General features: G+C 41.2%; 1 protein-coding gene and 1 long non-coding RNA gene across 23 annotated transcripts in view; one reads left to right on the top strand and one right to left on the bottom strand.

The window, feature by feature from the left end:
- Positions 1-13,043, bottom strand: part of ARHGEF6 (Rac/Cdc42 guanine nucleotide exchange factor 6) — a 117,883-nt gene extending 104,840 nt beyond the window's left edge. For 8 of the 22 annotated variants that reach the window (XR_015159585.1, XR_015159584.1, XM_086389095.1 and 5 more), the window contains exons 1-3: positions 12,916-13,032; positions 12,059-12,488; positions 10,764-10,847 (exon numbers count right to left, since the gene is read on the bottom strand). Coding sequence is in view for 12 of the 22 variants with exons in the window: in XM_086389095.1 (XP_086245221.1) it covers positions 10,764-10,847; positions 12,059-12,295 (321 nt within the window). In the remaining 10 variants the exon portion in view is untranslated. The other 14 variants (XM_086389103.1, XM_086389104.1, XM_086389105.1 and 11 more) reach the window with 8 other exon arrangements.
- Positions 13,044-18,513: 5,470 nt separating this feature from the next.
- On the top strand, positions 18,514-25,788 carry LOC147341296 (uncharacterized). Its single transcript, XR_015159583.1, has 2 exons — positions 18,514-18,650; positions 25,704-25,788. It is a non-coding gene; the product is annotated as an uncharacterized LOC147341296 (long non-coding RNA).
- Positions 25,789-26,637: the final 849 nt, after the last annotated feature.

The following is a 26,637-nucleotide window of genomic DNA, read 5'->3' as shown; positions in this document are numbered from 1 at the left end:
GTATGTCAATTAGTATAAAAGAAAAATAGTACTGTCGACTCCTGCCCTGGTTTCAGGGAAAAGAAGGAATTGGGTCTGATGCAAACCTCGCGGCCAGAGCCGGACAACTCGCCCCTAAGTTTGGCGCGTCCCCGCTCTGCGCCCTCGGCCCCCGCCCCCGCTCCCGGCACCCAGGAGCTCAGAGCCCCGCGAGGCCCTGGCGGAGGACGGACCCCGCGGCCACGGCCCGGGGAGGAAGGGCGTCTCCTCGCCAACGAGGGTCCTTCGGCCCCACCCCAGGCCCTCGCGCGCTCCCCTTCCCCTGACCCTTCGCCCGGGCAGGTCACCTGGCTTGACGGCTGCCCGCTGGTCCTCCAGATTTTCGCTCGCTCTATCCGCGCTGCCGCCGCCTCCGGGAAGCCGCTCGCCCTCCCGAGTCACCGGGCCGGCGAGCGTGCGGCCGAGCCGGTGCCAAGGCTGCGGGAACGGTTCCACTCGGCCGGAGCTGGTACTCTGCCCTGAGCGCGGCCGCCACCAGGGCGAAACTGGAGAGCTGGGCTCGGCTCGCCGGGGCGGGGAGGGGCGACTGCAACTTTGCTCCTGGACGCGGACGAGGAGGGGGCGCCCGTCTCCAAACTCTGAGCAGCGCCCGCAACCTCTCCAGACCAGGGTTTTTTTGTTTTTTGTTTTTAATGCTCCCCCCGCCTCCTTTTTTTAGCCTAAAGGGAAGCTAGATGCTGGCCCTCAAGTTCTTGTTTCCAAAGAGGCGGGGAGCGCGGGGCCGAAAGCGGGGTGCGGGAGACGCGCCCTGCTGGGTGCGCGGGCGGCGAGCCGGCCGAGGGCGCGCGGGGCGGCAACGGGCGGGCAGCGGCTGCCCTGGGAACCCGCCTTTGCGGCCGCTCCGCACCCGGCTCTCAGTACCTCGCCGGCCCCCTCCAGCCGGGAGCCAGAGCCCGGGAGGGAGAGCGGCCTGGAGGGACCGGGCCAGCGGCGGGGAAGCAGTGACCCGGACCTGGATCGCCGAAGTAGGAACTGGAAGTGACAGCGGCGCAGGGCAGAGCAGCCGCCGCCGCCGCCGCCGCCGCCCGGTAGCCGTGGCGGCAGCAGAAGCCACGGAGCGGCGGCGGCGGCGACCACACTGCGCATGCTGCTGCCGCCGGGTTCAACCCCGAGCCCGGGGCTGCCGCCGCCTGGCCTGCCGCGGGCCTCTGCTAGAGCCTCGGGCGGGAATCCCGGCCTCACTGAGCAGCCCTGCCAGGTGGCCCGCTTCCTCCTCCAGCCCCGGACACGGCTTGGAGCCCCCAAACCCTGTGGTGAGCCGCTGAGCCACCCCAGAAGAGGAAGCGCTCTCCAGCGGCCCTCCGCACCCCTCCCTTCCCCGAACTGTCCTGGATGCCCTTCCCGGACTTCTCGAATAACAGGCCCCACACCAAACAGTCTCTTCGAGGGAGAATGAAAAGGTTCGTGAGAGAAGGCAAATATTTCCGACCTTACTTGAAGTCCAGTTTTTACCGAAAAGCAATGGAATCGGTAGATTAGGATGGCCAGAGTCATGGGTGTCATTTGATGTAACTCACGGAAATTCCAGTAGGAGTGTCAGACTGGCTCGACAGAAAGAGGAAAAAAAAAAAAAAAAAGACCAAAAACTTACCAAAATCCTCTTTAGTCTTCTCACTAGCTCAAATTGAGCGGCTAAATATACAAAGCTTTCCCCAGCGGAAACTGATGGAAATGGGCCAGTTAAAAACAGTGTCCAACAGTGAGACATTACCAATCCTTACTCCAGCCTCTTCATGTTTACAGATGAGTCAACCGAGGCTGAGAGAAGGGGACTCTGAGTTCTCAGAGAGAACGTCGCCGTTTCAGGGCCTGATACCCACTGCAGCTACTGCTTAGCTGCCTGGTCTCTGCCTCACTGCTCCAGGGAGGCTTTGCTCTCCTAGAGCCCAGATCGATTATGGGAGATTTAGCCCTTGACTCATGATCATTAGTAGAGCTGCCTTCCTTCCAGAACTGCTTCCCTGTCGAGCAGCCCCTGGGAAATGGCAAATCGTCCATCCCACAGGCCCCACTTTGGGGAGGGCACCCATGCTGTTCCAGTGACAAGGCAGATGGAGTGACTCAGGGAGACAGGAGGCAGTTACGGGTGGGGGCAAAGAAAAAGCCATACTGATACCAGCTGGTGAGAGAGAGAGAGGAGGGAGAAAGAGAGTGAAAGAAACCCTAACTGAGCTTCATATACGTTCAATGAAATCCTTCATAAACAAAACAGCTTTCTACAAAGTAGGGTTGGCCCAGGAGCAGAATAGGAGATTGTAGAGTATCCCTGGCAAAGGGTTGTTCATAAAAGCGGCAGGTGAAAAAGAAGTGCCTACTGGGGATGAGGCTGGGGGAAGCCTGGCTGAAAGAAAAACCAGAGGACTAGAGCTGGGACAAACCAGTCCTTCCTGGGGCTTAGCCAGGACCGCGTAGTCAGAGAGGTACCACCCAGGCAAGTCGCAAATGATCACAAGAACTATATCTGTCCCTGACTCCCAGCAAGTTCAAAGGCAGAACAAAGACCATTGCTAGGATAGTGCTGTCGAGGGACTTATTGGTCACATTAGTGACACTCTACCTAGACATGAGGATTTTTCCATATGTTCTAGAAGATTTTCTCTTGAAGCCTGAGTGTCCTCCCTGCCTTCTCCATTCTGTAAATAAATAAGAAAGATACATTTGGTTCACAGAAATGGAAATACAAATAAACAATAAAGGCATGAGAGATGTCCAAACGCACATGGAATCATGAAATTCATATTACAGCAATAAATCAGATACCATTTGCACCCAACATTTTAGCCAACATTAATGATAAATAATATCCAGGGCCACCAGAGACATGAGGAAGAAGGCACTTTCTACACTGTTGGTAGGATTAGAACTGCATACAGCATGTTTGTAGGGGAATTTGAGAGTATCAAATTTTAACACAGTTATTCCATTTCTATTAAGAAAGATGCTTCAAGAATAATCACAGATGTACACAAATCTCTATGTGCATATACAACATGACCCTCTGGCATTTATCCCAAGAATACAAGATTGATTTAACATATGAAAATTAATAATGTAATAAACATTGCAGTATAATAGAAGAGAAAATCAATGGTCATCTTAACAGATGCAAAAAAAAAAAGCATTTGAAAAAATCTGGCACCCTTTCATGATAAAAAATACTCAAAAAACTAGGAATGGAATGGAACTCCTTTAATCTGATAAAGAGCATCTATGAAAACCCACAACTACCATTATGCTTAATGGTGAAAGATCAATTGTATTTCTATGCAATGAACAACCCAAATGTGAAATTAAGGAAACAACTATTCCATTTGCAATAGTATCAAAAGAAATAAAATACTTTGGAATAAATTGAATCAAGGAGGTACAAGGCGTGTACACTGAAAATTACAAAACATTGTTGAATGAAATTTTAAAGACCTAAATCAATGGAAAGACATCCTGTGTTTATGGATCAGAAGACTTAATGTTGTTCAGATGGCAGTATTCCCCAAAGCAATATACAGACTGAATACAATCCTTATTAAAAATTCCAGTTTGCCTTTTTGCAGAAATGTACAGGCTGATCCTGATCCATATGCACACACAAGAGATCCAGAATAGCCAAAATTATTTTGAAAATGAAGAACAAAGTTGGAGGACTCATGCTTTCTGATTTGAAAACTTACCACTCAGCTACATTAATCAATTCAGTGGGGGAAAGAATCATCTACAGAAAGCCAGGGAATTCCAGGAAAACATGTACTTCTGTTTCATTGACAACACTAAAGTCTTTGACTGTGTGGATCACAACAAACTGTGGAAAATTCTTTAAGAGAGGGAATACCAGACCACCTTACCTGCCTCCTCAGAAATCTGTATGTAGGTCAAGAAGCAACAGTTAGAACATTACATGGAATAATGGACTGGTTCCAAATTGGGAAAGGGGTGTGACAGTGCTGTATATTGTCACTCCGTTTTTTTAACTTATATGCAGACTATATTATGTGAAATGCCAGGCTAGATGAAGCACAAGCTGGAATCAAGATTGCCGGGAGAAATATCAACAACCTCAGATATGTAGATGATACCACTCTAATAGCAGAAAGTGAAGAGAAACTAAAGAGCTTCTTGATGATAGTGAAAGAAGAGAGTGAAAAAGCTGGCTTAAAGCTCAACATTCAAAAAACCAAGATCATGGCATCTGGCCCCCTCACTTCATGGCAAATAGATGGGAAAAAAGTGAAAACAATGACAGATTTTATCTTCTTGGACTCCAGAATCACTGTGGACGGTGACTGCAGCCATGAAATTAGAAGATGCTCCTTGCAAGAAAAGCTATGACAAATCTAGACAGCATATTAAAAAGCAAAAGCATCACTTTGCCAACAACGGTCTGTCTAGTCAAAGCTATGGTTTTTTCAGTATTCATGTGAGAGTTGGACCATAAAGAAAGCTGAGCACTGAAAAATTGATGCCTTTGAATTGCGGTGCTGGAGAAGACTCTTGAGAGTTCCTTGGAGTGCAAGATCAAACCAGTCAATCCTAAAGAAAATCAACCCTGAATATTCATTGGAAGGACTGATGCTGAAGCTCCAATACTTTAGCCACCTGATGCAAAGAGCCAACTCATTGGAAAATACCCTGATGCTGGGAAAGGTTGAAGGCAAAAGGACAAGAGGGCAGCAGAGGATGAGATGGTTGGTTATATACCATCACTGATCAATGGACAGTAATCTGAGCAAATTCTGGGAGATAGTGAAGGACAGGGAAGCCTGGCATGCTGCAGTCCATGGGGTCACAAAGAGTCAGACATGACTGAACAACAACAACAAACCATCAAAAATACCAACGTGACATTTTTCACAGAACTAGAACAAATAATTCAAAAATTTGTATGGAAACACAAAAGACCCCAGAGAGCCAAAACAATCTTGAGACAGAAGAACAGAGCTGGAGGAATCACACTCTGTGACTTCAGGCTATGCTACAAAGCTACAGCAATCAAAACAGTATGGTACTAGCACAAAAGCAGATACATTGATCAGTAGAACAGAATAGAGAGCCCAGAAATAAACCCACTCACTTACAGTCAATTAATCTATGACAAAGGAAGCAAGAATATACAATGGAGAAAAGATAGTCTCTTTAATAAGTGGTGCTGGGAAAAGTGGAGAAGGCAATGGCACCCCACTCCAGTACTCTTGCCTGGAAAAATGCCATGGACGGAGGAGCCTGGTGGGCTGCAGTCCATGGGGTCGCTAGGAGTCGGACATGACTGAGCGACTTCACTTTCACTTTTCACTTTCATGCATTGGAGAAGGAAATGGCAACCCACTCCAGTGTTCTTGCCTGGAGAATCCCAGGGACAGGGGAGCCTGGTGGGCTGCTGTCTATGGGGTCGCACAGAGTCGGACACAACTGAAGTGACTTAGCAGCAGCAGCTGGGAAAAGTGGACAGCACATGTGAAAGAATGAAATTAGAACATTCTCTAACACTATACACAAAACTAAACTCAAATGGATTAAAGACCAGATACTATAAAACTCCTAGAGGAAAACATAGACAGATTATTCTTGGACATAAATCACAGCAATATTTTTTGATCCATCTCCTAAAGCAAAGGAAATTTAAAAAATAAACAAATGGCACCTACAACTTAAAGTTTTTGTACAGCAAAGGAAACCATTGACAAAATGAAAAGACAATCTACTAAATGGGAGAAAATATTTGCAAATGCTGACTAATAAGAGGTTAATATCCAACATATATAAACAGCTCATGCAACTCAACATCAAAAAAACAACCCAATTTTTAAAATGGGCAGAAGACCTGAATAGATATTTTTCCAAAGAGGTAATGCAGATGGCCAACAGGCACATGAAAAGATGCTCAGCATTGCTAATCATCAAGGAAGTGCAAATCAAAACCACAATGAGGTATCACCTCACACCTGTCAGAATGCCTATCATGAAAAAGAACACAAATAACAAATTTGGGAGGGTATTGAGAAAAAGGAACCCTCCTACACTGTCGATGGGAATGTAAATTGGTGCAACCACTGTGGAAAACAGTATGGAGGTTTCTCAAAAAACTAAGAATAGAACTACCATATGCCCCAGCAATTTCACTCCTGGGTGTAACACCAATTCAAAAGATACATGCACCTCAATGTTCATAGCAGCATTATCTACAATTTCCAAGGTATAAAAGCAATCTAAGTGTCTATCAGCAGGTGAATGGATAAAGACAATGTGGTGTGTGTGTGTGTGTGTGTGTGTGTGTGTGTGTGTTATGGCTGGAATACTACTCAGCCATAAAAAAGAACTAAATAATGCCAATTTATCCCAACATGGATGGACACTTGGATGGCATTATGCTAAGTGAAACAAGTCAGAGAAAGACAAGTACTGTATGATATCATTTATATGTGGAATCTAAAAAATACAACAAATTAGTGACTAAAACAAACAAAAAAGGCAGACTCACAGATATGGAAAACAAACTGCCTGAGGGGAGAGGGAAGGAGGAAGAAGGCAACATAGGGATAAGGGAATAAAAGGGGTTATTATGGGACTATATGAAATCATATGTGTGAAACTTTTGAAAATTAGAAAGCACTATAGAATTTTAAGAATTTTTCGTGTAATAAAAAATAATTTTTAGGGACTTCCCTGGTGGTCCAGTGGTTAGGATTCCTCACTTCCACTGGTGAGGGCCCAGGTTTGATCCCTGATTGGGGACCTAACATCCCACAAGCCACACAACACAGCCAATAATAATAACAATTTTAATTAAATTAAAAAGAAAGAAAATGGGGAAATATTTTTAAGAAGATACTATCAAAGTCTGGGAGGCACTTCAGAAGCATCCTTGTCTCCCAGGTGTCTCAGCGTACTTCCCTGGTGAGTTGCTAGTGGCATGAGCCTCCAGCGACCCTAGGACACCAGAGCCACATGAGAACACAAAGATGGAGGTCACTTGCAGAGACCAGCTGGCCACTTAGAGGGTCAGAAGGCAGCAGCTCTTTCATGTGGTCACCGTGCCCCACAGTCAACACTCAAATTGTCAATGTACTGCTGCATCTCTGCTTTCATTTTTCTAGATTTCCAAACTGACCGTTCCCAGCTGGCACTCTGTCTGTATATAAATAATAGTGTGTCCTTGGCAACAATCAAGCCCTGCTCTTTTTGCTTTTTAAACATTAACAGTTTCATAGTGTCAACAAAAAAAAGTATTAAGTATGCCCTAAGGGGAAGGCTACCCACTCCAGTATTCTGGCCTGGAGAATTCCATGGACTGTATGGGAACGCAGAGTAGGACACAACTGAGCAACTTTCACTTCACTTCACTTCAGACTAGGCACTGTGCTAGGTACTTTAGATCTGAGAGATACTCTTATCTAAAGTGACAAGATACAGAAACAATTTAAATGTTCATCAATGGATGAATGGATTTCAAGAAAAGATGTGGTATATACACACAATGGACTGTTTTTCAGCCATGCAAAAGGAGGATATTCTGGCATTTGCAAAAACAGGGATGGACTTTTGAGCACATTATGCTAAATGAGTTAAGTCAAAGAAAAATACTGTATGGTCTCACTTATACATGGAATCTTGAAAAATCAAACATAAAAAAAGAGCCGTTACCAGGGGGTGGGGGCTGAGGGATGAAAACTGACATTGTTTAAGCTTACCAACCTACAATGAGTAGTAAATACACCATAGTGGTCTAATGTCCACTATAGGGAACACAGACAACAATATTGTACTTAGGTGATGTGATAAATATAGCTACAATGGCAATGATATTACAAAATATAAATGCATCAAGGTAACACATCGTACACCTTAAATTTACACCATATTGTATGTCAAATACTTTCAATTTTTAAAATAATGTTTTTAAATTTGCAAATATTTGTGTTTAAGTCTATCTCCTAGCTACCTTGGGAACTTGAGACTGAATGGTCAGTATTTTTGGCTGCTGGGTGCACCCTCGCTCAGCTTTCAATCTCATTCCTCATGTATTGATTTTATTAATCTTCCCTCAGGGTTCTAGGAGTGCCTCTGTATGACTGCTGTGCACCCCTTTCAGGCATAATTTTGTGTGCAACACTACCTGTAATAATGGTATGAGTGAACAGCTATTATGCATGCTTTATGTGCAATGACATATGAAGTGCTTTAGATGCATTATTTCATTTGATCTTTAAAAGAATCCAATGCAGGGACTTCCCTGGCCGTCCAGTGATTAAGACTCCCTGCTTCCACTGCAGGGGGCAAGGGTTTGATCCCTGGTCAGAGAACTAAGATCCCACATGCTGCAAGCTATGGTCAAAATATTAAAAATAAATAAACAAATCCAATGCAGTACCTATTACTCATGTCTCCATTATACAGATGAGGAACCTGGAGTAGAGAGAGGCCAAGTAACTTCTCAGAATCACACAGAGCCAAAATTCTGACCCATGTCTGTCTGTCAAACTGGAGAAGGGATGTGCTTAACCATCCTGCCAGATATTGCCTCCTCACAATATTCATCTGATGCTCAGGCTAGCCTGAATTATCCAAAAGAGATCAAAATATGTTTGGTGACCTTCATGTAAGAAACGAAAATTATGTTATACTTTTAAAGAAATGTTTGTGTCCAAAGTGGCCAAAAATATTTTAAGTATGGGTGCTTAACGGAGTAAGCATTAATTATCAGAAAAATCCACTTATGTGAAACGACTCATTCTTCAACAATGCCAGACCCAGGAGGTGTTTCTGTATCACCTAGTATTCTTAGAACCACAAGGAAGCTCAATATACCTTCTGACAGCTTCAGAGTGCATGAATCATTGGCAACCTCACCATGTTTTTATTTAACAAATGAAAAGAAAATGCCATGATCTGTTCAGAGCAGACATCATTCCATAAGGGATATAGAGTAGGTTGCACCTGCCTTAAAAGCCATACACACCGTGTGCCCAGGCACACACACAGAAAGATAAAGAGAGAGAGAGAGGGAAGGAGCTAAAATTTGGCAATAAGGAAATCTGGAATAAAATATTCTGAAACAAGCATAACTTGATGCTATGGCTAACTTTCAGAAAAATTCTGAAGGAAGCAAAGTTTATCTGGGGAAAAGGTACTTGTACTAGTACTACTAGTAGTTAACTAACACTAGGAGAAAACTTTCTGTGTGCCATGCACTCTTCCAAGCATGCGAATTCTTTGAAACCTTATATCAATCCCATGAGACAGGTGCTGCTATTCTTCCCATTTTGCAGATATGGAGACTGAGGCATAGAGCCATAGTTAAGTAACATGCCCAAGGTCACAAAGCTACTAGCAAGAGATAACTGAGATTTGAACCCAAGTAGTCTAATACCAGAAGGTGTGTAAAAGTGTTAGTCGCTCAGTTGTATCCAGTTCTTTGCAAGCCCACAGGCTGTAGCCCACCAGGCTCCTCTGTCCATGGGATTCTCCAGGCAAGAATACTGGAATGGGTTGCCGCCCCCTTCTCCAGGGAATCTTCCCAACCCAGGGATTGAACTCGAGTCTCCTGCATTACAGGCAGATTCTTTACTGTCTGAGCCAGTAGGGAAGAGTCCAGGCTCAAACCAGTACTAATACTTCTTACACCCCGGGTCCTGTGCTGAGTACTCTACCTACGTTATTTCATAGATCTTTGGAATTTGGAGCTCTTAGCTCTAAATTATTATGCAGTATCTCATTTGATCCTTAAAACAGCCCCATAAGGTAGTTATTATTGTGTCCATTTTACAGATTAAAGCACTAAAGCACAGAGACATGAAATAATGTAACATACAAGCAGAAGTGTCACCTCCTTTTCAGCAACACCCCCTATACTTACTGCAAGGATCCACATAACATAAAAGAACACAATGTAACTTAATATACAGTTTCTACCTCAGGCCCAAGTTCTTTCATGGCCTCTATTCTAAATTGTTAGTGGGGAAAAGTGGTTATAATTTTTCCACCCTTCCCAACTCAAAAGGATTACAGTAACCCTCTGCAGCATCCAGTGGCCCACTTTGGCCTCCACTTAGTAGGGATGCATACCATACAACCTCTGGCACCAAAAGCCTGCTTTCAGAGCTTGGGAGCTGTTTTTTTTTTTTTAATTTATTTTTAATTGGAGGATAATTGCTTTAGAATACTGTGTTGGTTTCTGCCATACATCAACATGAATCAGCCATAGGTATACATATGTCCCCACCCTCTCAAATCTCCCTTCGACCTACCACCCCATCCCACCCCTCTAAGTTGTCACAGAGCCCTGGTTTGAGTTCCCTGAGTTATGCAACAAATTTGGAGAGCTGTTTTTAAGTGGTACTATATTTTGGTTCTTTAAAATTGAATTATAGTTGATTTACATTGCTGTGTTAATTTCTGCTGTACAGCCAAATGATTCAGTTACACATATACAGACATTCTTTTTCTTAATATTCTTTTCCGTTATGGTTTATCATAGGATATTGAATATGGTTCTCTGTGCTATACAGTAAGATAAAAGTTACCATATTTTGAATTTTGATTTTGTTTTGCTTTGGAATTGGTTTCTGGAAAAAAAAATAAACAAACAAACAATGACTGAGGACCATCGATCTTAACCATGGTTTCCATAAAAATGCTTCCTCTGTTTAACAGTGAAAATAAGCCTTTTACCACAACACCATGTTCATTAGCAGAGTGAAAAATGACCACAAGGAAGGCAACCTGGGTGGGCTTACCTCCACTTGAAGGGCCGCACATCCTTTCAGGAAGTCATTGATGTTGTTGGTGCAGTCAGCTTCAGTTTGGGGCTCCAGACAGTACTAGAGAAACACAGTCAAATATCACTTGGAGACTGTCATCCCAAGTGGGACACATCATTGCATCATTCGCTGATAACTAGATAAAGTAGGCTTTTTAAGGTGGGGCCAACATTACTGTCAATCCAGGAAGAGAAATTAACCACTGAAGGAAGTGATGCAAAAATCTAAACGGTTGGTCTTGTTCCAAATGTCACCAAGTCCTTAGCCCCAAGCCATCTGCACTTATAAACTTTCTCATGCTTTCTACCAAAGTGTGGTGATAGCAAATTAGAGAGACCCTGCAAGTTTTTTTCATCCTGGCTGCTTTCAACCTATCATTTCCCTCCATCCTCCTCATGATAATGTATTAAAATTGTATTTTCCTCTTCGCTGTTCTTTACATTTGATCACATTTCTCGACATTTTCCATTTTATCACTGTTTTCCAAGTTTGAGAAATTATAAGTAAATCGGTATGTTCAATAAAAACACCAACTGCCTCAAGGAAGGAAATGAACTGTACTCAGTGTCTCATTCCCTGCTGACCTTAAAAAAATAATTTATGGCTCCACTTTTAAACTTAGTCAAGGTGCCCATTTTTAAAATTATTCATACTGGTGATCATGGGTTTCCAACATTCACAATTTTGGATTTTTAAAAATGAGTAAGGTTAGTTTCACTTTGAACACGTGTTGCATTCAAAACATATATTTGGTTTCTATTGTTTTAACAAACCCGTTGTGACATTTTGGATTATTTCTCCTGATTGCTAAATAGCCTCTCTTTCAATGGATACTTTATTTCTTTGAGAAGTAAATCCACACTAAATTTAGTCATACCATCAATAAGCACCCTGAATATCTGTTACAAATCATCCCTTTACTCCACGGACTCACATGAACCTCAGGTTCAAAACATGTCCTCAGTACACAGGGAGGTACAACACGCGTCTCTATGACAGAGCCAGCTCGTGACGGGGTGTTATCCTTGTCCCCTGGCACCAGTGGTGTCACAGGTTTTTACTGTACTAACCTCCAGTGGCCAATCACTAAAGGATAACCTTTCATTCTCTGACTTTTTCCAACTACGAAAACAGTAAGAAAGAATGGTTAAGTCTCAGAAAGAGATGAAAGCAGGAGTGTCCCATGACCCAAGCAATCGAAATCTCCAGAGTGACATTACCGCTGCTCTCTGGTGGTGAGCAACCCTAAAGATACTGCAAATTTCCCTTACCTTTTCTACAGAGCCAGGCCTTAGTCTGTTGATCAGTTTGCACAGCACTACCCCATTTTTCAACGAGGACTTCAAGAACTCCTCAGGATCACAGATGGTCTTTTTGGGGGAATCTAATACTCCCAAGGATATGAGCCAGGTCACGACACGCTCTTCTGGATTCATTACTGCAGACTGAATGCTCCCAAGCACCTCTCTGGGGCAGCTGCAAGGACTAAGCCACATCCGCGATTGCATCTGCTGTTGTCTTCCTTTTTGTGAGTTCTCTTCTCGTGCTTGCAGAGCAAAGCTCTAAAACAACGTTCCTTAGACAACGGTGGAAGCCACACCAATTCTGGGATTTGAAAACCACAGAGCTCACACTCAAAGATGTAGAAATAGAATGAATGGGGGGAAAATCCTGGATAACACTGCGTTTCTTTTTCAAAAGCTGCAAAACAAATTCATTAGGATTTTTTTTTTTTTTAAAAAAAGAAGAAATACATACACACACTCACACCCCTCCCCCTCCCCCCAAAAAAACCCAACAGTGCAAGAAGCTGTAAGGGAAGGAAGTGAGCAGGATGCTGGGGAGGGAAGAAAGAGAAGGCAGCGAGCGCTCTGGGAAAACAGAGGCGAGCCAGCACTTCAGGGGACCTTGGAAATGAGATACTCATGGGCCAGTCTGGGAAAACGCTGTCAATAAATAGTCTAGCCCCAGTGAAAATCTGGCTTCTGTCAAGAGGAAGATGCCAACTGGCTCTTAGGTCAGACAGATCTGAGCCTCGTGGGGAGCTGTGCTGGCACAACAGGGCTCAGAGAAGGTAAGCTGGGAAAATTCTTCCAAGAAATGGCCGGATGTCCTCTTACTGTCTCACCGAGATAATGTGTCATGATCATTCCTTTGCAAAACACGTTGAATTGCACGGTGACAACGTGCCAAGCAGATGAAGACTGTGCCTGCTGTCAGCCATCACTCTGTGTAAGCACAAACTAGAAGAATGGCATTTTACTTTGCAGCCAAAAAGCTATGTTTAGGGAAATAGACTAAGGATAACATCTGACATCCTGTTTACTTGCATTCTTGAGCGATTCTTTTTCTGGACCTGGTTCCACTACACAATCCAGCTGCAGTGCCCTTAGCAAAGGCTCAGACACAGTCATATCGGCTAGTGAAAAGCACTTGGAAACAGAATTTTCGAGAACAAAAGAACACTTGTCCTCTGTCTTTACTACAGTCTGAAGGTTGATGTTTCCCCAACAAGAAACATTTTGCCTTCAAAATATTGCTCTGGAAAAAAAAAAAAAAAAGGTCTATAACAAGAGATCGACACTATTCTTAAAACAGCTTCATAACCAGTTATAATAGCCACATGATTAGGAAATTTATGATAAGGCCAACAGTATAGCCTGATCTGGGCAAATGCATGGTACTCACCATCACTACCCTCTCCTGATGCTTGGGATCCTGCTAACTTTAAGAATCTTTTCAACAGAGTGACAGGCATCTACTACCAAATAATCAGCTTAGATAATCCTGCTACATGTTTGGGGGGCTTTCCTGGTAGTCCAGGGGCTAAGACTCCACGCTCCCTATGCAGGGGGCCCAGGTTCCATCCCTGGTCAGGGAGCTAGATCCCATATGCCACAGTGAAGATCCCACATACCACAACTAATACCAGGTGCAGTCAAATAAAAATTGTTTTTTAATCTGGCTACATTCTTTCAAAGCTTCCCCTTTTTACTTTGTCCTAACAGTTATCCAGACTTGACCACTGTCATTTGTTGATCTGTCTCCTCCACCGGAATATAGCCTCCACTAGGGGAGGGGTCTTGGCTGCCTTGATGAACACTGTCCCCAGCAGAGTGCCTGGTACACAGCAGACATTTTAACGACTTAAAACCAACATGTTTTCCTTGCTAATGATTTTTGTACTTTTACTGAGATATAATTGACATAATGAATCACACATAGTTAAGATGTATGATTTAATGGATTTTGACATATGTATACATCCCATGATACAATCATGCACACACAATTCAAAAAATTTTTCTGTCATCCCCCAAAAGTGTTATTGTGCCCTTTCAACCCCATCTTCCCTCCTTTCCCTTAAAATCCCAGACAATGAACAATCCTTTTTCAATCCTATAGATTAGTTTGCATTTTCTAGAATCTTGTATAAGTGGAATCATACAGTATGGACCTTTCTGTTGTCTGGTTTCTTGCAGTTAACATCATCACTTTGAGATTCATTCATGTTGTTGTATCTATCAATAATTCTATAAGAAAGATTTGACCTCCAGATATTCAGTTTGATATAATTATATTTATGAGCAAAATAAGTATAGTCAATCAAAAGTTTTCATTGACTTTTGATCCATGACCAAATCTAGGTAATGGAAATAAAACCAAAATCCATGTGTTGATCAATGAAATTCTTAAATGTAACCTGCTTAAATATACTTTGATATCTCATTTGACCAGTTTTCTCACAAATGCTCATCAAAATTGTATTCTACAGACAAACAAATCCGGCAGTATTATTGAGGTATCACTTACATTTTTTTATTGAAGAATAAAGCCTGGGTAATTTCAGGAACCCAGCCTTGTTCAAAATAGGCTTGAGCCCACTGGGGTTATTGGGGTGAAAATCTGCCTCATTTTAGACATTGGCTATCGCAAATGACTGTAAGCAATAGAGTAAAATCAGAAAGGCAAGGCCATCTCAAAGCAGAAGAAACACTTCTACTAGTATAAAGATTGGAAGTTAGGGTTGGTATGGGCAAATGTCAAGAAAGCAAGGCATTCCAGGACAGTAGCAACCATATGGGTGAAATGACTAACCAGGGAACCCAGGGCAATGAAAAGAAGTTAATGACCTGGGGGAACAGAGTGGAGGGTTGAAAGACAGGAGATCATAGCGGCACAAAGCACAGGCTTTACATAAGAGTATGAAAAAATAAAATGCTATGCAAAAGTTACCTTGTCAAGCTTGCAAGAAGAGAATGGCAGAAGTAAAGGTGGATACATGTATCCAGAACTTGCATGAAATTACCTCACTGACTCATTTAATTCAAGCAGAAGCCTAAGTTTTCTCTTCCATCATATGAATATTAGAGTCTACCCATTTTGATGAACAACATTATCTGCTCTCCTTCTGCCATACAGAAATCTAGCGACTATTTTATCTAAGCACACAGTCCAGTTCAGTCACTCAGTTGTGTCCGACTCTTTGTGACCCCATGGACTGCAGCATGCCAGGCCTCCCTGTCCATCACCAACTCAAGGAGTTTATTCAGATTCATGTCCATTCAGTCAGTGATGCCATTCAACCATCTCATCCTGTTGTCCCCTTCTCCTCTCGCCTTCAATCTTTCCCAGCATCAGGGTCTTTTCAAATGAGTCAGCTCTTCACATCAGGTGGCCAAAGTATTGGAGTTTCAGCTTCAACATTAGTCCTTTCAATGAATATTCAGGACTGATCTCCCTTAGGATGGACTGGTTGGATCTCCTTACAGTCCAAGGGACTCTCAAGAGTCTTCTCCAACACCACAGTTCAAAAGCATCAATTCTTCAGTGCTCAACTTTCTTTATAGTCCAACTCTCACATCCATACATGACCACTGGAAAAACCATAGCCTTGACTAGACAGACCTTTGTTGGCAAAGTAATGTCTCTGCTTTTGAATATGCTATCTAGGTTGGTCATAACTTTCCTTCCAAGGAGTAAGCGTCTTTTAATTTCATGGCTGCAATCACCAACTGCAGTGATTTTGGAGCCCCCAAAAATAAAGTCTGACACTGTTTCCACTGTTTCCCCACCTATTTGCCACGAAGTGATGGGACCGGATGCCATGATCTTAGCTTTCTGAATGTTGAGCTTTAAGCCAACTTTTTCACTCTCCTCTTTCACTTTCATCAACAGGCTCTTTAGTTCTTCTTCACTTTCTGCCATCAAGGGTGGTGTAATCTGCATATTTGAGGTTATTGATATTTCTCCCAGCAGTCTTGATTCCAGCTTGTGTTTCCTCCATCCCAGCGTTTCTCATGATGTACTCTGCATAGAAGTTAAATAAGCAGGGTGACAATATACAGCCTTGACGTACTCCTTTTCCTATTTGGAACCAGTCTGTTGTTCCATGTCCAGTTCTAACTGTTGCTTCCTGACCTGCTTATAGCTTTCTCAAGAGGCAGGACAGGGGGTCTGGTATTCCCATCTCCTTCAGAATTTTCCATAGTTTATTGTGATCCACACAAAGGCTTTGGCATAGTCAATAAAGCAGAGATCTATTTCTGCTTTATTGACTAAGCACACAACATGATACCAGATATGAAATCGATTTCATAATAACCTTAAAAGACAGACATTGAACTTTCTGAAAAGATGTTTTAAATCTGGGTTTTCTGAACAGGATTGTAACTTTGAATTTCTATAATCTTGGTATTGTATTCAAGTAATATTGCTCAGATTTGTTAAAAGGTAGCCAGTATGTACTCTATTTTGAAAACTATATTTTTTGCAGATTTTTTCAAATTAAATTTATACATAGATTTCCTAAGATAAAGTGGAACATAAATTATGAGCAAATTTTTTAAAAAGATAAAGCAACTATATGCCAATAAAAATTAATTTTAAATTAATTAATTAATTTAATGCCCCAATTTTTTTTAAATTTGAACAAAAGCTGTACTTTAATTAATAATATTGTACCACATGTTAATTTTCTGGGTTGTTTATTTTTCTTACAATGTGATATTTCTTTATGTTCTCAGAATTGGATTTCAAGCCTTATTCAATTTTTTTAAAATCACTAAGATAATAAACTTTCTAGACTTTTAGCAGTAATACTGGATGCCAAAATACGTGGAACTATACCAAAGTTTTGAGTGAATATGAGTTAAAAATGTAACATTCTATTCATACTAAGTCAAACAAGTGGAATCAAACTGTCATAAATTTTTTAGCTAGGCAAAAATCCATAAGTTTTCTAAAATATATATGTTATACATATATTATATATATGTATACAAAAGCTTTTCTACTATGCTTGATAGATAAAAGCTTGAGAAAGACTATCAAAAAGAAAGAGACAGAGAAATTGGAAAACATAAACTAAATGAAATGGGAGCACTGAAGTTGATTTTTTCAACTTGAAATTACATATAGATTTCACCTAAAATAAAGTATAACATAAATTTTGAGCAAATCAAATTTTTTAAAAAGATGAGACAACTATCCTCTTATAAAAATTAATTTTAAATTGATTAAATGCCTCCCACAAAACTTTTTTAGTATAGTGCTTTTTTTCAGTTAATTAATTTATTTTGATTGGAGGATAGTTATTTTACAATATTGTGATGGTTTTTGCCATACAAAGAGCAAAGGTTTCTGGTTCTACTTCAGATCTTTAATACCACACACCTTGGGCCACTGAAACTGCCTCATCATTGGCTTTCCCCCTTCATCCTCTCATCTTAATGAACTCCCTTGCAGAGCACAGTTTGGTTGATTTTCCAAAAACACCTCTGTAATCGTTTAATATTCCTGCTCAAAAACTCTCAAAGGCTCTCCATCACCTAAAGTAGTCATTTACAAATGACAACGTACAAAAATAATCACCTCTTGTGATGGAGGGAGGAGAAAGGCATGAGAGTGGAACTTGTGCCGATCGGTAAATTGGTAATATTATATTAAAAATAAAAAAACCTACAGCAAATAAGGCAAGTGTTAACATTTGTTAAAACTGGTTTCTGGGTACATTGGAACCCATTATGTTATTTTCTTAACTTTTCTGCGTTTGGAATAATCATAACTGATTTTTGAAATTTTAAATCTAAGGCACTTGTTAAAAAGATTTGGGGGTTCAATTCCCTAATACCCCAGTTTAGAGGATCTGCAGTGGGACAAAGGAATCTGTATTATTAAAGTATCCCCTTGATTCTGAGGCAGTGGACCAAGGTCACACGTGAAGAAACAAGTTGTTTTACAACCTTATACTCCACCAAAATTTCTGCAAACACCGGTGATAATTTCAGTATTCACAAGAACAACAATCCAACTGCATGACCACTCAGTTTCTTGACCTCCTGTACCTGTAATTGATATAATACCTCTCACTCCCTCTTTTTATTGTGAAAATGCATCTGGGGACTTTCAGGCTGTGTTCTTTTGCCAGCAGGTTTGAAATATTTTATCTAGTAGATGGTGGTGGAAAAACCCGGCAGGAAGAAGGGGCTTTACTTCCTGTTTCCTGTGTGTTTCCTCCATAGGCTCCTGGTAAGACCACCCCCCTACCTACCCCACCCCCGCTGACACCTCACCCCCACCCACCCCACCCTCCACTTTCCTAGCACCCACCTTCTGTGCACTGGCTTCCTCAATGCACAGTGGGTGGCAATTTCCCCTGGCACCACCCTTGGGTGGTTCTGTAGCAGTGTTTCTGGTGAGATACCTCCCCTATGAATGGGAAACATCCTGGAGAAGCACGTTTTCAGCCAGTTCCAGAGGGTGGATGTCCAGCAAGTTCCTCTGACTCAGCACACCACAGGCAACTTCTCTAACAAGGCCTGGATCTCAGCTATACAGGGAAAGAGAGATTATCACAGCTCTGTGAGTAGTGACTATTACATATTGTTTCTATATTGTCTGCCACTGTATATTATATCTGCTCTTCCTATATTCTTTTAGAGTTCCCTTGACTTCTTACCAGCCAATCTCTTATTACTCCAGTCCCCTGTTATCGTTAGTAATTCTTTACGTTAAACTTTTCCTGTTAAAATCCCCCTGTGCTTTATCTGTCCTAATTGGACCCAGACTAACATGCTTCATCATCTTCAGTGAACTCACCTCCACTTTAGCTAACCACTTGCAAGGTCACACCTTGTACTTGGTCATTGAACAAACTTCTCTGCCTCCTGCATCATGAATTCGAGCACTACATTTTCTAACCACAACCAACTGTCTTTTCAGCTTGTTTATTCAGTTACTCCCACTACAATTAATCCTTAGCCACATAGCGATCCCCAAAGCATGGTTTTCTAAGATGATTATACAAATTTACATTCCCACAAGCAGGGTATGATTTCCTATCACTCCATATCATAGCTAACACTCCATATTACAGACTTTTTAATTTTTAAAAATATTTTTGTGGGTGTGAAATTTACTCTTGTATGATTACTAATAAGGTTGAGCCTTTTTTTTTTTTTTTTTTTCGCTGCAACACACAGCTTGGGGGACCTTGGTTCCCCAACCAGGGATGGAACCCAGGACCCCTGCAGTGAAAGCACAGAGTCCTAACCGCTGGACCACCAGGGAAGTCCCAAGAATTTTTTAGTATGTTGATTCAGATCAGATCAGATCAGATCAGTCGCTCAGTCGTGTCCGACTCTTTGTGACCCCATGAATCACAGCACGCCAGGCCTCCCTGTCTATCACCAACTCCCGGAGTTCACTGAGACTCACGTCCATAGAGTCAGTGATGCCATCCAGCCATCTCATCCTCTTTCGTCCCCTTCTCCTCTTGCCCCCAAACCCTCCCAGCATCAGAGTCTTTTCCAATGAGTCAGCTCTTCACATGAGGTGGCCAAAGTACTGGAGTTTCAGCTTTAGCATTATTCCTTCCAAAGAAATCCCAGGGCTGATTTCCTTCAGAATGGACTGGTTGAATCTCCTTGCAGTCCAAGGGACTCTCAAGAGTCTTCTCCAACACCACAGTTCAAAAGCATCAGTTCTTCGGCACTCAGCCTTCTTCACAGTCCAACTCTCACATCCATACATGACCACTGGAAAAACCATAGCCTTGACTAGACGAACCTTTGTTGGCAAAGTAATGTCTCTGCTTTTGAATATGCTATCTAGGTTGGTCATAACTTTCCTTCCAAGGAGTAAGCGTCTTTTAATTTCATGGCTGCAGTCACCATCTGCAGTGATTTTGGAGCCCCCCAAAATAAAGTCTGACACTGTTTCCACTGTTTCCTCATCTATTTCCCATGAAATGATGGGACTGGATGCCATGATCTTCGTTTTCTGAATGTTGAGCTTTAAGCCAACTTTTTCACTCTCCACTTTCACTTTCATCAAGAGGCTTTTTAGTTCCTCTTCACTTTCTGCCATAAGGGCGGTGTCATCTGCATATCTGAGGTTATTGAGATTTCTCCCGGCAATCTTGATTCCAGCTTGTGCTTCATCCAGTCCAGTGTTTCTCATGATGTACTCTGCATAGAAGTTAAATAAGCAGGGTGACAATATACAGCCTTGACGTACTCCTTTTCCTATTTGGAACCAGTCTGTTGTTCCATGTCCAGTTCTAACTGTTGCTTCCTGACCTGCATACAGATTTCTCAAGAAGCAGGTCAGGTGGTCTGGTATTCCCATCTCTTTCAGAATTTTCCACAGTTTGTTGTGATCCACACAGTCAAAGGCTTTGGCATAGTCAATAAAGCAGAAATAGATGTTTTTCTGGAACTCTCTTGCTTTTTCCATGATCCAGCAGATGTTGGCAATTTGATCTCCTGTTCCTCTGCCTTTTCTAAAACCAGCTTGAACATCAGGAAGCTCACGGTTCACATATTGCTGAAGTCTGGCTTGAAGAATTTTGAGCATTACTTTACTAGCATGTGAGATGAGTGCAATTGTGTGGTAGTTTGAGCATTCTTTGGCATTGCCTTTCTTTGGGATTGGAATGAAAACTGACCTTTTCCAGTCCTGTGGCCACTGCTGAGTTTTCCAAATGTGCTGGCATATTGAGTGCAGCACTTTCACAGCATTATCTTTCAGGATTTAGAATAGCTCAACTGGAATTCCATCACCTCCACTAGCTTTGTTCGTAGTGATGCTTTCTAAGGCCCACTTGACTTCACATTCCAGGATGTCTGGCTCTAGGTCAGTGATCACACCATCATGATCATCTGGGTCGTGAAGATCTTTTTTGTACAGTTCTTCTGTGTATTCTTGCCATCTCTTCTTAATATCTTCTGCTTCTGTTAGGTCCATATCAGTTCTGTCCTTTATCGAGCCCATCTTTGCATGAAATGTTCCTTTGGTATCTCTGATTTTCTTGAAGAGATCCCTAGTCTTTCCCATTCTGTTGTTTTCCTCTATTTCTTTGCATTGATCACTGAAGAAGACTGTCTTATCTCTTCTTGCTATTCTTTGGAACTCTGCATTCAGATGTTTATATCTTTCCTTTTCTCCTTTGCTTTTCTCTGTTGATTGGCCACAAATATTTCCTCTTCTGTAAAATCTTTGTTCATTTCTATTGCCCCTCTTTTACTAGGTTGTTTGTCTTTTTGTTATTGAGTCATAAAAGTTTGTCATACTGGGACTCCATGCTTCCACTGTGCAATGGGAAGGCGGGCAGGTAGGGGGTATCTGTGTTTGTTCCCAGGTCAGAGACCTAAGATCCATAAGCTGAAGTGTGCAACCAAAATAAAAAAACAAAAAAAGTTTGTCACACCTGGTGGATACTAAGTCAATGTCAGTTATTTGTTTGCAAATAATTCATTCTGTAGCACATTTTTAAAAATTTTATTTTATTTTTAAACTTTACAATATTGTATTAGTTTTGCCAAATATCAAAATGAATCCGCCACAGGTATACCTGTGTTCCCCATCCTGAACCCTCCTCCCTCCTCCCTGCCCATACCCTCCCTCTGGGTCGTCCCAGTGCACCAGCCCCAAGCATCCGGTATCGTGCATCGAACCTGGACTGGCGACTCGTTTCATACATGATATTATACATGTTTCAATGCCTGTAGCACATTTTAAGAAACAGAGGTCCTCAATTTTTTAAATAAGATACTTTATCTCACTCTCATATAAAACAAATACAGAATTTGGCAGTCCAAGGCTAGCATGCAGCTTCCTAGTCATCAGAGATCTACTGATGCTACTTTTCAGTTACTTTGCCATTTTTAGCTTCCCACCTCATAGTTCAAAATGATTCTTTGTGTGAATTTGGATTAAGCAGTGGGTTTGATGTTGTTGTTGTTGTTGTGGCTGCACAACATATGGGATCTTAGTTCCTGGACCAGGGATCAAACCCACGCCCCCAGCAGTGAAAGCACAGAGTCTCAATCAGTGGACCACCAGGGAAGTCCCCTCAACGGTTTCTTAGATATCACACCAAGGCCATAAGCCACAAAAGAAAAGAAGAGATAAACAGGTCTTTCTCAAAATTAAAATTTTTTCCTTCAAAGGACACCATCAAGAAACTGAAAAGACAACTCACAGAATGGGAGAAAATATTTGCAAATCATATTTCTGATTAGGGACTTGTATCCAGAATATATATATATATGTATATAAAACTCTTACAACAACAGAGAGACAAATAGCTAAAAATGGGTAAATTGTCTGAAGAGACATTTCTCCAAAGATATACAAATAGCTAATAAGCACAAGAAAGGATGCTCAACATCATTAGCCTTCAGGGAAACACAAATCAAAACCACAATGAGGTTCCAGTTCACACCTATTAGGATGGCTATGGTAAAAAAAAAAACACACACACACACACAGACAATAACAAGTGTTGGCATGGCTGTTGCGAAATTAGAGCCCTCATACATTGCTGGAGGAAATGTCAAATGGTACAGCTGCAGTGGAAAACAGTTTTGCAGTGACTCAAAATGTTAATACAGTTATCATATGTGCTAACAATTCCACTCCAAGAGAAATGAAAACATGTCCACGTAAGATCTTGTACACAAAGATTCATAGCATCATTACTCATAATAGCCAAAAAGTGAAAACTCAAATATCTATCACCTGATGAATGGATAAATAAAATGTTACAAGTGAATATTATTCATTTTACAAAAAGAAATGAAGTACAGACACATCCTACACATGGATGAACCTTGAAAACTTTATGCTAAGTGAAAGAAGCCAGTCACAAAAGATCATGTATTGAATGATCAGTTATATGAAGTGCTCAGGATAGGCAAATCCACACAGATAGAAAGTAGAACAGCAGTTGCCTAGGACTGAGGTGAGAGTTGAGGGGAAATAAGGATTGACTGCCAATGGGTATGAGTGGGACTTCCAGGCGGGGAGGAAGAAGTGAAGAAAATATTCTAAAATTGATTTAGTGATGGTTGCCCAACTCTGTAAATATACTAAAAGCCATTGAATTGTACAGTTTAAATAGGTAAGTTATAAAAAATAAATAAATAAATAGGTAAGTTATACACTATGTTAATCATGTCTCAACAAAATTGCTATTTTTTAAAAGGCCATTGTGGGACTTCCCTGGTGGGCCAGTAGTAGGACTCTGCACTCTCACTGGCGAGGGCCCAGGTTCAATCCCTGGTCAGGGAACTAAGATCCCACAAGCTGTGAGGTGCAGCCAAAAAAATAACAATAAAATTAAAAGGCAATTGTGATGAGCAAAAAATAAATAAATAAAACAGACTGCTTGGACACTAGTCATGACATTTGCATTCCAACCAAAATGTCAGGATGGGGGACTAAAACTGAAACTCCTCCCTCCCCACACACAGTTTAATAAGGAAAATGTATAACTTACTGAAAGACTGAGGGAATATGATGATCTCCTTTGTCCCCAGCATCTAGATTTAATCATTGGAAACATTCTGCCATATTTCACTTGCCTAAATAGGCACAGTGGCTATATTTTTCTAAATAAATGATTAAATAAGTTGCAGACATCCTATCACCCTAAATCACCCTAAATACTTCAGCATGCCTCTCCTCAAATTAAGGATATTTTGAACATAAGCAAAATTCACTAATGCCATCCAATATTCAGTTCATATTAAGACTTTCCCATTTGTCCCTAAAATGTTTTTCAAAGATTTTTTTTTCAATACAGCATCCAATCAATTTGCCCCTCCTCCTGTCGTAGAACTGAATTTGCCTCTAGGCAAAAATCTGAGTGACCATAGGGTTCTTCCCCCTTTGTTTCCCTTCTCTTGGGGATCAAAGTCCTGTGCTGCTGGTTGTCTCAATTTCTGGAAAGAGTTGTTTCATATATTCTGACTGGTTTTCAAGTTGTTTATATTGGGAGGAAAAGTCCGTACCACATAATCCTTTATGGGTAGAAGCAGAGGTTGGCTTAGCCTACATTTTTTTTTTTTCTTTTTTGGTGTGCACCATTTTTAAAGTCTTTACTGAATTTGTTACAATATTGCCTCTGTTTTATGCTTTGGTTTTTTGGCCACAAGGCATGTGAGATCTTAGCTCCCTGACCAGGGATTGGCCTGCACGCCCTGTATTGGAAGACAAAGTTTTTGGGGTTTTTTTGGCTGTGCTGGGTCTCTGTGGCTTTTGGGTGGGCTTTCTCTAGTTGCGGTCAGCAAAGGCTACTCTTTGTTATGGTGCTTGGGCTTCTCACTGCAGTGGCTTCTCCTCGTGGAGCACAGGCTCCAGAGCACGCGCGCTCAGAAGTTGTGGTGCGGGGGCCTAGTTGCTCCGAGGCCCTGGAATCTTCCCAGACGAGGGAATGAACCCTTGTTGCCTGCACTGGCAGGCGGATTCCAATCCACTGTGCCGCCAGGAAGTCCCAAAGGCAAAGTCTTAACCACTGGGCTGCCAGTGAAGTCCCTGGCTCAGTCTACTTTTAATTATGTCTTCTATATCATACAAGTGAGACTGAATATAGTTTGTTTTTGTTCACTTATAATCCCTCTTTGGATATTAAGGATACTAACCTTTTGATATATACTTTTTAAATTGTTTCCTCGTTAGTATTTGCCTTTTTTACATTTTATTAATTTCTTAGCAATTACTATACAGAAATTTTAAATTTTGTACATAATAAAATATACCAATCTTTTCCTTTATGATGTACATCTTTTATATCATGCCTAAAGTTTTTCCTCAAGGTCATTTTAGAAACTTATCCTAGGAAAATATGACAAGTTTGGAAGATTATAAAATCACAATCTACAGAACAAAAAAAGTTAAGAAATTAGGTTTCATCAAAATTAAGAACTTTTGTTCTTTGAAAACCCATTTGAAGAGGATGAAAAGACAAGCTACAGACTGAGAGAAACTCTTAGAAACCATATATGTGATAAAGACCTACTATCTAGAATACATGTTAAAAAGCCTAAAACACCTTTTAATACATTTTAAGCTCAGTGTTAAAAAATAAACAATCCAATAGAAAATGGGCAAAAGACATAAACAGCTCTTGAAACAGGACATGCGGATGGCAAATAAACACATGAAAAAGATGTTAAATATCATTAGCTACTAGGGAAATGCAAATTTAAATCACAGTGAGATCTGACTACACACATATCAGTAGAGCTAAAATAAAAAAACAGTGACAACACCAAATGCTGCTAAGGATGCAGAGAGACTGGATCACTCCTATATCACTGGGAGGAATGTATAATGTTGCAACCACTATGGGAAAATAGTTTGTGGGGAAAAAAAGTTGTGTGGCAGAAACCAATATGACATTGTAAAGCAATTATCCTCCAATTAAATTTTTTTTTTTTAATCTAAAAAAAAGTTGTTTTTAGTTTGTTAAAAAACTAAGCATGTACTTGCCATCTAACCCAGCAATTATACTCCTGGAAATCTAGTCCAGAAAAAATAAAAATATCAATATCTATACATAAATGTTCAAAACAGCTTTATTTGTAGCAGCCCAAACTGGAAATCAACCAAATGTCCTTCCTTCAACAGGCAAATGGATGAACGAACTGTGGCCCATCCATATCATGGAATCCTGCTCAGCAATAAAAAGGAACAAATTATCGATACGCACAACGGCCTATGTGGATCTCAAGTGAATGGTGCTGAATGCAAAAAACCAGTCCCCAAAAGTTACATAGTGTATGATTTCATTTATATAACATTCTTGAAAAGACAGATACCCACAGGTCTCACAATGCCAGAGGTACAATATACACTTTAAAAAAAATTATTTATTAATTTGGCTGTTCCATGTCTCAGTTGTGGCATGCAGGATCTTTTAGTTGCTGCATATGGGGTCTAGTTCCCTGACCAGAAATCAAAACCAGACTGCCTGCCTTGGGAGCTCGGAGACTTAGCTGATCCTTCTCTTAGGATCATGAGGGAAGTCTCTGGATTCACGTTAGTATCTCACACCTTGATTGGGCCTTTAGCACTACCAAGTAATCTTACTGTATTTCTCTAGTTCAATTACTGTTCCACTTTATCAGAAGATTATTGAAAACACTGGCTTCTCTCATCAGATCTGCATCTTCCTCTCTACGCTCCTCACTGCCAGATGATGATCTTGCATATGTAACTGAGAAAATTGAGCCAGTTATCTCCCCTTCTCCAAGTCAACCAAGCTATCTGCATCTGTACTCATCTGCTCTGGCCTCCCTCCTATTATAATCAATGAACTGTCGGTGCTCCTTGCGAAGATCAACCTCACCCACTCAAGGACTTTGCTCTTGCAATTATCGCCCCCTATTTCCTGCAACAGTATTCTCTTAGTCTGCTACTATAATAAGGAAGAAAAAATCTTACTCCATATTGGATCCATTTCTTTTCCTTTAACCTTTGTGTTCTATTGCTTTTGTTACAAGTTAATCACTAAAGAGATGTTGCCTATAGCTTCAGTTTAGTTCAGTTCAATTCAGTCGCT

This window comes from Bos grunniens, chromosome X (genome assembly GCF_055505025.1).
Source record: "Bos grunniens cultivar Pamir isolate PY7600 chromosome X, Bosgru_T2T1.0, whole genome shotgun sequence".
Classification (NCBI taxonomy): Eukaryota; Metazoa; Chordata; class Mammalia; order Artiodactyla; family Bovidae; genus Bos; species Bos grunniens.
Note: the sequence above shows the minus strand (reverse complement) of the source record. Positions and strands in the feature narration are given on the sequence as shown.